This window comes from Vicia villosa, unplaced genomic scaffold, assembly GCF_029867415.1.
Source record: "Vicia villosa cultivar HV-30 ecotype Madison, WI unplaced genomic scaffold, Vvil1.0 ctg.003374F_1_1, whole genome shotgun sequence".
Lineage (NCBI taxonomy): Eukaryota > Viridiplantae > Streptophyta > Magnoliopsida > Fabales > Fabaceae > Vicia > Vicia villosa.
In genome coordinates, this window is record NW_026706190.1 from 13,093 (window position 1) to 27,081 (window position 13,989).

Genomic DNA, 13,989 nt, shown 5'->3' on the forward strand with positions numbered 1-13,989 from the left:
CCAGAAGTTGAAGGTCCTTCTGCTCCCAGGAATCTAGCTGCCATTCATCAGGCACTTGAGAATGGAGACTCTGAGATTCCAGCTGCAGATTATGGAGATGCTTCTATGCAAGAAGCAGATGCTGAATATCATGTTGATGAAACCATTCCTGTTGAGGAAAATCCTGTAAATGATCTAACTATGGAAGCCACGGATCAGAATACCATCCCTGTGGATAGAAGCTGTGAAGCTTCCTCTGATGAACCTTCCCGTCTTGCAAGGACTCTGGAAGTTCTTCAGAAGAACCAGGAAGAGCAAAGCTCAGTCAATGCTGAGTTTAGAGCTTTCATAGAGAAGCAGAATGAGCACAACAATGGGGTTCAGGAGATGCTGGCCAAGATCTTATCAAGGCTAGGGTCGTCTTAGATTGAGTCTTTGTTGTTTTTTGTTTTTGCTTTTTGCTGCATCTGTTTTGTGCATCTTGTCTTCCTTCTCTTCGTGTACTTCTGTACTTGTCTGTTTGAACTTCAATGAAAATCATCCTTTTTCTTCCGTGTGGTTCTTTTTGTTTTTATCTGAATCTTTTATGTTTTTAATGATATGACAAAAAAGGGGGAGAAATATGTGATAAATGATTTGATTTAATCAGTTGCTTTACTAACAGAACTTGCAAAGTTCTATGTTTTTAAGTTGTGTTGTTGCAGGAATCGAAGATTCAAGATCAACATAAGAAGCAATAAGATGAATCAAGCTCTTGGATTCTTGAAGCAAGATGAGTGCTATGAAGCTTCAGAATCAGAAGCAGAAGCAGAAGCAAGAATGTTCAGATATTCTGATGATAGAATATGATCTGGAACATTATGTCTATTTGTTCTGATACATTTCATATGGATCTGATACAGTCTATATGGCTTATATGGCTCTGATACATATTATGTGTTCTGAAATATATTTTATGTTCTGATTCATTCATGCTGACTTTTGTCGTTTAGCTTTGTTCTGTAACATTTCAGGATGTAGAGATGCTCTGATGAAGCTCTGGTACATTCAACAATGTTCTGATACAATCTAGCATGAAGTGATGTAAGAAGAAATTCAAGCTCTGAAGCTGTCCCAATGGAAGCAAGAATTTGAAGCTGTGAATGTTCGGAAGATCAAAGAAATTCAAGTTCTGAATCTGTCCGATGGAAGCAAGAATCAGAAGCTGTGAATGTTCTGAAGATCAAAGAAATTCAAGTTCTGAAGCTGTTCGATGGAAGCAAAAGTCAGAAGCTGTGAATGTTCTGAAGATCAAAGAAATTCAAGTTCTGAAGCTGTCCGATGGAAGCAAAAGTCAGAAGCTGTGAATGTTCTGAGGATCTAAAGAAATTCAATGTTCTGAAGCTGTCCTATGGAAGCAGAAATCAGAAGTAATGAATGTTCTGAAGATCAAGCACTGTGAACGTCTCTACCGAAATAATCAGGGAAGTCTTTTATTATTAAAATTCTTCTAGTATTAATTTCAGGGGGAGATTATTCATCTCAGGGGGAGATTTTTAATCTTAGGGGGAGACATATTCACATGCTTATGCTATAGCTGTGTAATTTGTCTTTAGCCGTCTGCTCTTTCTGATCGCAAATTCATATCATTTATATATGTTTTTGTCATCATCAAAAAGGGGGAGATTGTTAGAACAAGATTTGTTCTGATCAATATTCTTAGTTTTGATGATAACAAGGATATGAATTTTGTGTGAGATAATGTGGTACTCTAATACATTGCAATTTCCCTTTCAGGAAATATATAAAGAGTATGCACAAATCAGCGCTCAGAAGCTTTGTCTCAGAAGGTTCAGCATGCAACATCAGAACATGGTCTGGCAAGACATCAGAAGATGGTCAAGGCAGAATCAGAACATGGGTCTATGGAAGCATCAGAAGAACTTGAGATCAGAAGCAGAAGCACTGAAGTTCTCATGGTATCACGCTCAGAAGCACTTCAAGGTCAGAAGACAAGAAGATGCTATGCACCAAGCTGTTTGACTCTGATGATATTCAAATATTTTATTCACAAACATCAGATCAGAAGAAAGTACAGGTGGCAGGCTACGCTGACTGACAAAAGGAACGTTGGAAGCTATTAAAGGCAACATCAGTAGACACAGCGTGAACAAGGCTCGAGGTAGTTGACAAAAGCGTGAAACATTAAATGCAATGCTGTACGGAATACGCAAAGCATTAAATGCGCCCAACGGTCATCTTCTCAAAGTGCCTATAAATATGAAGTTCTGATGAGAAGCAAGGTTACGAATCTTGAACGAAATTATTCCAATTAACTTGCTGAAACGCTGTTCAAATTCAAAGCTCAGAAACTTCATCTTCATCAAAGCTCACTACATTGTTGTTGTAATATATTAGTGAGATTAAGCTTAAACGTTAAGAGAAATATCACTGTTGTGATTATAGCTTTTCAGAAGCATTGTAATACTCTTAGAAATTGATTACATTAATTTGTAAGTAACTAGAGTGATCAAGTGTTGATCAGGATACTCTAGGAAGTCTTAGCTTGTGTCTAAGCAGTTGTAATTAGAGTGATCACGTGGTGGTCAGGATACTCTAAGAAAGTCTTAGCTTGTATCTAAGCATTTGTTCCTGGAGTGATCAGGTTGTGATCAGGATACTCTAGAAGACTTAGTCGCGGACTAAGTGGAAAACCATTGTAATCTGTTGCGATTAGTGGATTAAATCCTCTGGTGAGGTAAATCACTCCGTGGGGGTGGACTGGAGTAGTTTAGTTAACAACGAACCAGGATAAAAATAACTGTGCATATTGCTTTTATCGTTCAAGTTTTTAGACTACACTTATTCAAACCCCCCCTTTCTAAGTGTTTTTCTATCCTTCAGCATGTGTTGACTCCAAAGGTTTTATTGATTATGTGAATGACACATGGTTGACACCGCACAGGCGTCATTTTGTCGAAGCATGGATCAATCAAGTGTTACATTTGGGAAACACCACAACAAATAGGTATATCTATGTGATTTTATCGACATTGTTTCTTTATCTTAATATTACAGATAATTAGTTGTTTTGTTTTATTTAAAGGGTGGAGTCTGCGCATTGGAAACTTAAGCAAATGTTAGAGAATAGCTTAGGTGATTTATGCAAATGTTGGGAGGCTAAGAATGACAATATCAAGATACAAGTGGGCAACACTAGAGGTTCATTTCAGAAGAGTTTTTATGAAGTTGAGCATGCACACACTAGTCCTTTTTATTCAAATTTGCGTGGTTCAGTATCAAGAGCTGCATTGAGGCAGATTGCTGAAGAGTGGTTGAGGATTGACATGGTAGGTACCGATACGCAAAAATGCGGATGTACTCATAGAAAAGTATATGGGTTACCATGTGCTTGTGAGTTAGGGAGATATACATTGAGTGGTGATGCGATACCAATTGAGGCTATTCATATTTATTGGAGAAAACTAAGTATGGAAGGAAATCAAGATGTAGATGCAGATGATGGATCAGAATTAGACATGACAAATGCAATCGATGAAATTTGGAAAAGGTGGAGGTCACTAGATGTTGTCAGAAAAAGAGCATTAAAAATCAGAGCGTGTGAGATTGCTTATCCGACTACAACAAAGATGTGTCCACCGCCTGAAAAATTAAAACCAAAGGAGGGGTTAAGAAGAAAGGGAAGAGACCTATGGGATATGATGTTTATCGTGATCCTTCAGGATATGAGTATGTTGATCAAGCACATTCGAGTTCGCAAAAATATTCAAAGAGGTTATGTTCACAACTATCCCAAACCTCAAAAAATAAAGAATTTGATAAATACATTGTACAATTTCCAGATTACATCAGACCATTTATTGATGACATTGTTGATGTAAGAGATGATGGAAATTGTGGGTTTAGAGCCATTGTATCTTTGCATGGTTATGGCACAGATGGATGGTCAATGGTTCGTCGGGATTTGGAGAAAGAAATTATAGGTTTTAGAAGCAAGTTGTATGAGGATTTATTTGGTAAACGCCTTCCAACAGTGAGATCATCGTTGGTGATAGAAACTTTAGGACAACAACCACCGAATAAATGGATGGCGTTGCCTGAGTTTGGCTATGTAATAGCTAATCGATATAACGTTGTTTTCGTCTCTTTAGGTCACCCTAGCTTGAGTTACTTTCTTATGACGAGTGCACATTCACCTAATGCATCCATTTACTGCATCGGATTTGTCAATGGAAATCATTGGGTTCAGGTAATTAGTAACACAATTTTGGTACATTCAATCCCTATTTGACTTTTTCTGATATTTATTTTATGTGTAGGTAAACATGAATGAAGGATTCCCGTTGCCACCTGTCACAACTGATTGGAAGAAATATCGCATAAAAGATGCAACATCTTGGATGGTAGGATTTGTCGGGCGGTTACAACATCGGCAACGGCTTACGCCTATACTGCCAAAATATGTCAGCTTAGTTTAATTTTATGATATTACAACATTGGTACTATTTAGTTTGATTTTATGATATTGGATTTTAATATGTTGAAAATGGATTATAAATAGTAAATCTCAAACTATAAGTCTCATAATAATACATAAGTCTACAAGTCTCATAATAATACATAAGTCTCAAACTAAAACATAAATATAAACATAAAATGTGACATCAATCAGACTCATTGCCATAAGTAATTGGACCTTCCCTAGGTAATGGTCCGCCCTGTGCAAGTCTGAGTGCTCTAAATATCTCCAGAAATTGTTCATCTTCAGGACGTGCCTGATGACGCTGTAATTAATGATGAAGCTCATGAGATATATATGATAACCTCAAGTCTGACGGTCCTTCGTCATAGACAGGCACTGGTACCTCCATCGGCTGATCACCTCGTGGTGCTCTCAATAGAGGATGTGACACCGTATAATACCACGCCAAATAATCATCGTCTGTCTCATATGGTATGGTGGCAAACGCAGCTGGGGGATCATCGTGGAATCGGATCACCTGCAACACACTCTGCATATATGTAGCCCACTTAACATCCACATCAAGTGTGTCTACATTAGAAGGAGCAATCGGTATGTACTGTCTGTATCCAAACTGACGCATGAATCTGTCAGGTAAATATAGAACTACAGTACCATACCACTTCAAACCACCCCGGAACAAACAGATATCATCAAAAGGACGGTGCTCCCTGTGATCCTCAAAAGGGCGCCAGACGATATCGTGAGAGGTCAACTGATCTAACACAGCTCGGATGTCAGCCACTTTTTGCGTCCCCTGCCTATATTCTGATTTCATCGCCCTAGCCATTGGACTATCAATGCCACATAACCTAGAAGTACCTCTCTTTCCAACAGTTGGAAAATACTCATGAATCCAACACTGTAACAAAACATTACTATTATAAATTAAACTAAATTATAATAAATTAAATTAAACTAAAAAATTAAATAATTAAGTATAACTAAATCATAAGTAAAATTTTGTACCTGAAGAAGAGAGGCATAACCGCCAAGCTGCTTGCATGAATAAAATGAAGCATCCCCTAAGTATCTGTATAGAGTAACCAGTGCAGCTGCCCCCCAGCAATATCTTCCACAAGTATTCAAATCTCTCAAGAGTGGTAGATATTTTGCCTCGACAAGAGTAAAAGTCTTGTCGGCAAGAATAGTACAACCTAATAGCAACATCATGTATGCTCTCATAGCACCTGTAAAGTTATTTGCAGCTCTTTGTTGCTCAAAAACTTGCTTCAGCCAATCCAATTTATAGTAAGGACCCCTTACGGAAGAAGCCTCCTCAGATGCTTCACTCAAAGAGACACCAAACAACTCAACAGCATTATGGATAGAATCATAATCGGTGACAACAAAATCGGGGTCAACCAACTCGCCCCTAATCGGTACATGAAGAAGACATGAAACATCATCTAGCGTGATTGTCATCTCGCATAACGGCATATGAAATGACGATGTTTCAGGATGCCATCTCTCAACAAAAGAAGATAAAAGATGCGTATCTACCCTGGCCAATCTAGTATACTGCAAAGATGACAGACAAGATGCAACTAACCAATCATTCATCTGCCTTGGAGCATTGCCGGAACCCATCCTATTAATTTGCTACCATGTGCAGCAACCTTTAAGGTTGGCTTTGGTCGTCTCTCCTGAAAAGAATTTGTAATATATGTGTTAATATATAAGTACATATAATTTAAAATTATTCAAAATAAATTTTTAAGTTATTGAACCTAAAAGAAAACATTTACGTACCTCGCCCAACCATAAATGACAGGCAACATGGTTCAGATATCTAATCAATAAAGAAGTATCAGTCGGTCCTCCGGGAAATCCCGGGTGCTGCGGACCAACCTCAGGTGCAGCTCCCTGCTGTCCCTCGCCATCAGCCTCTCGACGTCGTCTTCCTCTTTGACGCATTCCGTCGATTGCACCTCCTCTTCTTCGAACCACTAAAAAATAAAAATAAAATATAGTTAAAAATTAAATAAAATGTTATTAAAAATTAAATATAATAATAAAAACAAAAAAAAAATCAAAAACAAAAAAAAAAAGAACCGGATACCCCAAGGGGGGGTTATCCGGCTGATAGATTGAAAAACCAGAAACCCCATTGTTGGGTTATCCGGCTGGTGAAAAGAAGAACCGAAAAACCCACTCTTGGGTTGTCCGGCTGAGGCCTAGAAGAACCGGATAACTCACTTTTGGGTTGTCCGATTGGTTGTGTCATACCCCAAATTTGTCCTACCCTTTGATTTTTAACTGGCTTAAGCATCGCATTCGTCTGCATACCTCCATTAGGGCATTAACATGACCTCGCATTCATTCATCAAATAAAACATCTAAAAAAGGGCATGGGGTCAAGGATCTTGGTGATTAGGGTTCTCTGTGGCTTTAAGGCTTTCATCTCAAGTTACTTTTTCTTCATCAACATGCATCTAAGGCAAATGGATTAAGGTTTCTCATTCATCATGATTAAGCTTGTTGACTTCCATCTACTAAGGCTATTTGGTTCAAAGTCTCATGTCACTTGGAGCTTATGGGGAGAATTGTAAAAGAACGGATCATGGTACGAGGCATAGGAGACAAAAGTTTCTTTGTGGTTCAAAACATGTCCTTCATTACTTGTGACTTGTAATGCAAGTCACTTAGTCAAAGTTCAGATAAGTCTTTGAAATTGATTTGAAGATTAATGGCTTAAGATCATAAAAAGAAAAATAAAGAGAGAGAAATATTCATGTGGTTTCTTGGAAAGTTGTAAGGAGTTAATACATTATCATTTTGGTTCAAGTGTCAAGAGTTCTTCAAGTTACAAATGTCATCACTCATTCAAAATTGCAAGATGAAGAAGATTTGGCACTACAAATTTATCACTTGATTCAAGTTTGGCCAATTGAAGAATTTGAATATTGGATTTCCAAGTGAAGCATAATGGAGGGAAAGTTCAAGATTCAAACTGAGACACAAAGAGTCAAGTTGTATTTCAAAAGTCAAAATCCATTACAAATTCAAGAGTATTCTACAAAGTTGGAATTACATTTAAAAATACAAAAAGGACACATTTCACTCATAGTTGACTTTTTGGTCAAACAGGTGACCAAAGTCAACATACCCTTGACCCTTTGACTTTTCAGACGGATAGCTCCCATAAACCTAATTTGATCCCATCTTCGTGATATTTCCAAGCTATCTTCAAATCATCCTAATCCATGGCCTCATGTCCACAAAAAAACCATACACCATTTCAAGTTCAAAACACCATAGCCATCATCAAAATCATTATGTTTCCATATGCAACCAAAACCAAATGTGATGCAAAACTAAAAAAAAAACAGGAGTTGTTCTGAATATGAAGCCTTTCTTATTGGTTCTTTACAATTGGTTCAAGTCCAAGTTTCCATCAAAACTCCATCAATGTTCATAAAAAAGGGTCTCATTACAAATTTCATCTTTCACATTACATCAAAATTGCCAAGAAATAATTACACAATACTCCCTAAATTCCATCGTAACTTCATCTTCGTCATGATCCCGATTCATTCCAAATCTGCCTTGCCCTTCATGATGCTGCCCCGCTATTCCTTCTTCTTCAAGTTAAGCCAAAACCTGCAGCACAAAACCACATTAAAACTCATACAATCCTAACAATTTCCAATCTTCACTAACCTTCACTTTCCTACCTTTAAACCAATCCTAACCTATAACAGCATTTAACAGTTGCAAATTAAACCAATTACAAACCTCTAACTAATAGTTCAATACCACCTTCATGCTATGCCAAATTGCTCTTACCAAAGTAAACTACCTGCATATCTCACTAAATAAAACCAGTTCAGCCTATGCACCAACACATTCAAACCATATCGCACAACTATCTTCATTTCAAACAGCACCACATAAGACTCAAACCAAAACCATACAATTCAACATACATTCCATTGTAAAACTACCTACTGCATTCAATTCAAAACCATTCCATACAAGTCCACAAATCAAAAAGGCATACCATACATCCAATCATCATCCTGGGTTCGTATTCGTATAGCTATCCATAAGATCCCAACTGTCGAAAACAAAATCCATCTACATAATTCATGCTAACAGGTTTTACTAACCAAATACTATCATGCTAATCCAAACAAAACCTGCAGCCTATTCAAATAACCACACAAAACTCACATCAAAACAGCCCAATTTGAGTCTATTAACAAGCCGCAATCCGCGTCCAATTCGTATCAGTTCATGCCATTCCGCTGCCCTGCACATAGCGCCACATCAGTTCAACATTTCATATATATCAAATCAAACTCATCCAAGTTGACTCAATACCATACCTGCTGCATATCATTAACCAGCCCTGCAATCGTCGCGAAAGGACCGAGCCAAACCCGCTACACACATACTTCCAGCATACCCTGCAAAACAGACATGTCAACAACAATTCCGCCGGCGGCTAGATTCAAATGCCGTAAGTATTAGCTCGTATGGACCTATCGGCTCAACAGAAAAAATCAGCAAACTCTCTCAATACCTAACTAACTGTCATAACAGTTTGTAACAGAATTTCAGCTCATCAAAAAACAAAAATAACTAACTGTAACCAACTTCACATTTCCCAACTATCATATAACAAACTTCAACTAACTTTTTAAACCAAAACTAACTTTTGTAACTAACTTCACAAAAGGCCTATAACCTCTTCTAACTGTCAAAACAGAAAGGAACTAATCCCAACTAACATAACTAATTCAGTTCCCTCCGATCCTAGTCATCACTCTCCCCAAACCTCTTCAACTAAATCCAAACCTCACGTAACTGTTTCCAAACCGCACTCCAAACCTGAATCAATCCCAAACCTCCACACCTATATAAACTGCTTCACCTCTCAGATTCAAACACACGCTCATTTCTACCCTTCACCATCACCTTCTCAATTCTCTCATCAATTCTTCACCCTTCTCCAACTTCAATCTCTCACCATAATCATCTTCATCCCTTAATCTCCCACTCTCTGCAACTTCTTCACTCCCTTCTTTTTTCCCAAACATCACTACAAGCTCTATCCACCATTGAAGGAGCTTCAATCTTTGAAACTCCATTCAATCGAGCATAAACCTCACAATCTCTCAAATCTAACGGAGTTCACTTCTCACAACAACTTCACCTCAGAGAAAGCTCACGGAAAAAACGAAAAGAGCGTAGAAGAAGAAGAGCAGAAGAATCGGAAGAAAGAAGAAGAACGAATCAGAACAAAATAGCAAGGATTACCGTTTTCTTGAAGACTTCCTCTGGATTTTTCGTCATCTTGAACGAGTCCACAGAGTCATTCATCATCCTCAGCGTCCGAACCGAGTTCAACCTTCAACTTCACATCGTTCTCCGATTTCATAAATCCACATTTCAATCATCGGTGTAGTCGTTCGTCGTTGACGATTCTTCAATTGCGATCTGCAAGAACTTCATCTCCAATCTTCTGAACGTCTTCTTCAACTCTGGAATTTTGCAAGAATCCTTGAACCTGCATCAATTCAGCAATAATCTTCATCAACACAACACAACAACAACGCAACAAGAAGAGATCGAGAGAGAACAGAGAACGAGGTCATGAGAGACGAGGCGAGCTAATCGGAGAAGAAAGGGAGAAGCCGTCACCGCCGCGAGCTCGTGCGTTGAAGGAAAGGGAGAGTTTCGCCGAAGGACTCCAATAGTCACAAGGTAAACGAACCCTAATTCCCTTTCTCTTTTTAAATTTTTTTCTTTTAATTAATTTTTGATAATAAAAATCTGGTCAATAATAATAATGGCCCCAAAAAAAATCTGGAAGTGGATCAATGACTTCGGGCCTCCCGAATTGCTATCCTCACCCGCTCTAAGGCCCAATAAACGCCATTTTTGGCCACAAAATCAAGGCTGTACCAAAAAAAACGCCTCCCTGGGCCGAACTCCATGGGCCCTGCGCCCATTTGCTAACTGCACAACCATTTCAATTCACACCCCCCTGACTTAAGCCAATTCACATTAGATTTAGGTTCTTTTTCACATAGTTTTCCCATTATTTTTTAGGTTCTAAAATCAATAAAACTTGTTAGATTTTTAGGCCACTTTTAGGTTTAATTTTAGTCTTAAAATTTCCTCATAAAAAACTCACAAAATAGTAGTATTTTAGTTTAATTTTGCACAAATACTTGAATCGTTTTCTTTAGGTTTAGTACCATTCCCATGCTATTTTTGTATAATTGTTGTGCGATTTTGCTACTTGTCTTTGGTCATACTTTTGGCTTTATTTTGTTAATATCACTTTAATGCTCTTTTTAGATTTGTTACCATAACATTAGACTTAGACTAGAATAATCAATTAGGTTAGAAATTAGGCTAGTCCCCCACTTTTTCATTCTTTTTCTTTTTCCAACATCAAAACATCTAATAAATATCAAAATAAAATCCCTTTAAAAAAATACAAAGAAAACACTTAAAACACTAATAATCAAAGTGAAAATTCTTAAAAAGGGAATGGAAGCTTGGATCTCCCTTGCTTTAGGGAATCATTCGAGTGCCTGGATTTCCCTTGCTTTAGGGTTCCATTCGGGCGTAAGTTCCCAAAGTCTAAAAAAACACAAACCAAAGAGTAACTCGAGTTTCCCTTGCTTTAGGGATTTCCTCGAAACACTCAAACTCTCTCTCTTCTCTCCTTTCTTAAGGGCATTGTTATCTCCGCTCCATTGCATCCTAGGTTGTCCCCTTATGCAAGAGCGCGAGCGTTAACTCCGCCCAACTAAAAAACACAAAAACAAACAAAAATATGGAGCCGAACTACGGCGCTCTGATTCCTGAAAAGGATACGTAGGCATCAAGTCGCGGGGCTTGAACGAGCACACTTGTAAATATTTCCTTCTTTTCCCCGTATTTCTTTTTGCATGCATTCACATATAGGTAGACATAGTACACACCCTTTAGATAGAAACAAACATAGGTGGATACCATCGAGTACGATGGGCGCGAGGGGTGCTAATACCTTCCCCTTGCATAACCGACTCCCGTACCTTGATTCTCTGGTCGCAAGACCCTGTTCCTTCCTTTGTTAGGTTTTCTGATATTCCTTTCCCTTATGGGATAAATATATTGGTGGCGACTCTGTTCATTTTTCGCGAGCGTGCGACAGCTGGCGACTCCATTAGGGATGTTGCTAGACCTATTGCGGGTCCATTCTTAGCGAGTCGATCCTAGCCTGCGTTTGTTTGTTTATTTACTGGGTGTTTACTTGTTTTATGTCTATACCTTGTATATATGTTTGCATGCTTATTCTTTGCCTGCATATCATGTTTATTTCTGTTTGCACATCATGCATATGGATTATATTTTGTGTTCCCTGGGGTCTTCTGTTCTGTTTTGCAGGTGGGGGGTTTGTATGAGGTAAAAGGCCCACTACCCAGGCCAGTGACACATAGGATTAGCGTGGATGCTCATGTTGAATCCCGTGGCCCTTGCTACGATCGAGTTCAACATGGGGTACCACAACTGGGCGAGGTTCTTTCATGGAACACTGTGTCTGGCACGCTTGTTGCCTCAAACACTTTGTACCCCATGGGAACTGTAGACCCTAGTGACCATTAGGGACCACTTGTCCGTGTCTAGATTTCATACCCGTGAGATTGGGGTGGGACAGGAAACCTTGACTCCTACATACCATTGTCTCTTCATGTTTGGGGTTGGACGTTTATTTGGTCCATTCCCATGGTGCTTGATATTCTGGTATTCAAAAAGGCGTCGAACCTTTGATCCTGTGACATTTGGCCTGTGCAGAGGTTTCACATCAGTTATTCAGAGGATGTGTGGTGGTTACTCAGATCATATGAACCTTGATCCCATGCTTGCATTGCATAACTGTCATACCCTAATTTTTGACCCCCCTGAGATGACAGGATTGTTCATCAGGTCAAGACAAGTACCCAGAGCAGTCATTTCTCCATCTGGTACCTAATCGAGGATGCTCAAAGACAAGAAAGCTCAGGCAAAGGATCAATCAATACAAAGACTAGTCTCTAATACAATCATGGGGCTCAAAAACTTCACTTTTCTCATCTATGATTGATTAGACATCCAGTCATATGAGTACAGGTTTACTCAGGTTACCAGACTAGGGTTTTGAACCTATCAAGGACTAAAATCAGGGATCACATTTGGGAAACCCTAAAAAACCTCAGAGGGTCATTCAAAGACATCAATCATCTTCAAATAACCCATATTACAAGGTCTACTGGACATCACACTTCAATTCAAAGTCTACAGTCATTACTTTCACATGGTCGACAAATTAGGGTTTTGACCTAATTCACCAAGATAGTTGACTTCTGATCAGAGCATGAATCCAAAACTCAAGACATGATTCAAGGATCTCTATTACCTCCATATAATCCATTTATATCATCCATTTGGGGAGAAGATCTTATTTCTACACAAAAGCCCAAAAATTCACTTTGTCAGGAAAAAGTCAACTGTGAAGGATCATCATTGACTTTTAAGGTTTTTGGTCAAAAAATGACTTTCAAAGATCAATATCATCAATATATGGATGTCAAAGTCATTTGGCCAAAGAAATTCAAAGAAATTCATCAAGGAGCGAAAAGTCGGGAATTAGGGTTTTTGAAGGCATGGTGAGATCTCAAAATTTCACCTACACAACTCAAAAAACTTCCAACATGAAAGTTGTAGATCTTGCAAAATAAAACAACATCTTACAAAGGAACTTTTTTCAAAAGATCAACCATTTATGAAGTTTTGGAAATTTTGAAGTTTAGGTCATAAACACTTAGAAATTTTTCTAAGTGTTTTAACCTAGTTTTCATCCAACTTTGGGCTCATTTTTCACAAATTTCCTAAATGATTCTGAAGAAGACATAAACTAATGATTTGAAGTAGATGTTTAGGGCTTTCCAAATTGTGTTCAACCTTCTCCAAATTCAATTTGAGCTAGGAGTTATGCTTGTTCAAAGTTGGCCTCATGAAGTAAAATTATAGGTCATGGACACTTTTGGACTTTGCAAATTTTGTGCAAATAACCTCTCTTATGGATGCTACACGACCCATAACACATCTGAAATCATGCCATGCATTCATTTTTACCATGCCATAAGGATTGAAGAAGATTCTAAAAACAAGAACATGTGATTATGTAATGATTACATTTGTGAATTTATGGCAAATTGATGAATCACCCAAGGAATCTTCTCACCAACCAATTAGAGCTCATTTCTGGCTCAGAATTGTCCCCTAAGATCAAGCAAAATCGAGGGCTAGGGGATTGATCAAATGGAATCAAAATTCTCATCATTGCATAAGAGATATTTGCAAAATTCCTTCATGGCTAAGAAAGCAAATCAACTTCACTAAGGAAGCTCACTCCTCTGCAGCTATACTGATCCATTTTCCTATAAATACAGATGCATTCCTCATTCAAAAACACACCAAAGCAACCATATTACTTGCTTTCTCTT

At 38.3% G+C, this 13,989-nt stretch overlaps 2 protein-coding genes across 2 annotated transcripts; one reads left to right on the top strand and one right to left on the bottom strand.

The window, feature by feature from the left end:
• Positions 1-3,095: 3,095 nt before the first annotated feature.
• Positions 3,096-4,457, top strand: LOC131640896 (uncharacterized). Its single transcript, XM_058911263.1, has 3 exons — positions 3,096-3,708; positions 3,822-4,228; positions 4,299-4,457. The coding sequence occupies exons 1-3, from the start codon at positions 3,096-3,098 to the stop codon at positions 4,455-4,457; spliced, it is 1,179 nt and encodes a 392-aa protein (XP_058767246.1).
• A 239-nt stretch (positions 4,458-4,696) lies between these two features.
• LOC131640897 (protein MAIN-LIKE 1-like) lies at positions 4,697-9,597 on the bottom strand. The gene is made up of 7 exons (XM_058911264.1): positions 9,425-9,597; positions 8,678-8,756; positions 8,304-8,373; positions 6,254-6,450; positions 6,082-6,147; positions 5,471-6,022; positions 4,697-5,363 (listed from the first exon to the last, which is right to left on the bottom strand). Exons 1-7 carry the CDS (start codon positions 9,595-9,597, stop codon positions 4,770-4,772), a joined length of 1,731 nt encoding a protein of 576 aa, XP_058767247.1. The 3' UTR covers positions 4,697-4,769.
• Positions 9,598-13,989: the final 4,392 nt, after the last annotated feature.

What these genes read in the sequence shown, in the direction of transcription:
- LOC131640896 (XM_058911263.1), top strand. Translation starts at nt 3,096, where the DNA reads ATGTTAGAGAATAGCTTAGGTGATTTATGCAAATGTTGGGAGGCTAAG. An exon ending in CGTGATCCTTCAGGATATGA is followed by an intron (nt 3,709 to 3,821) that starts GTATGTTGATCA and finishes TACAATTTCCAG; the next exon opens with ATTACATCAGACCATTTATT. An exon ending in ATGGAAATCATTGGGTTCAG is followed by an intron (nt 4,229 to 4,298) that starts GTAATTAGTAAC and finishes TTTTATGTGTAG; the next exon opens with GTAAACATGAATGAAGGATT.
- LOC131640897 (XM_058911264.1), bottom strand. Translation starts at nt 9,597, where the DNA reads ATGGAGTTTCAAAGATTGAAGCTCCTTCAATGGTGGATAGAGCTTGTA. An exon ending in TTATTTAGTGAGATATGCAG is followed by an intron (nt 6,451 to 8,303) that starts GTAGTTTACTTT and finishes TTTATTTTTTAG; the next exon opens with TGGTTCGAAGAAGAGGAGGT. An exon ending in AATTAATAGGATGGGTTCCG is followed by an intron (nt 6,023 to 6,081) that starts GCAATGCTCCAA and finishes TCATCTTTGCAG; the next exon opens with TATACTAGATTGGCCAGGGT.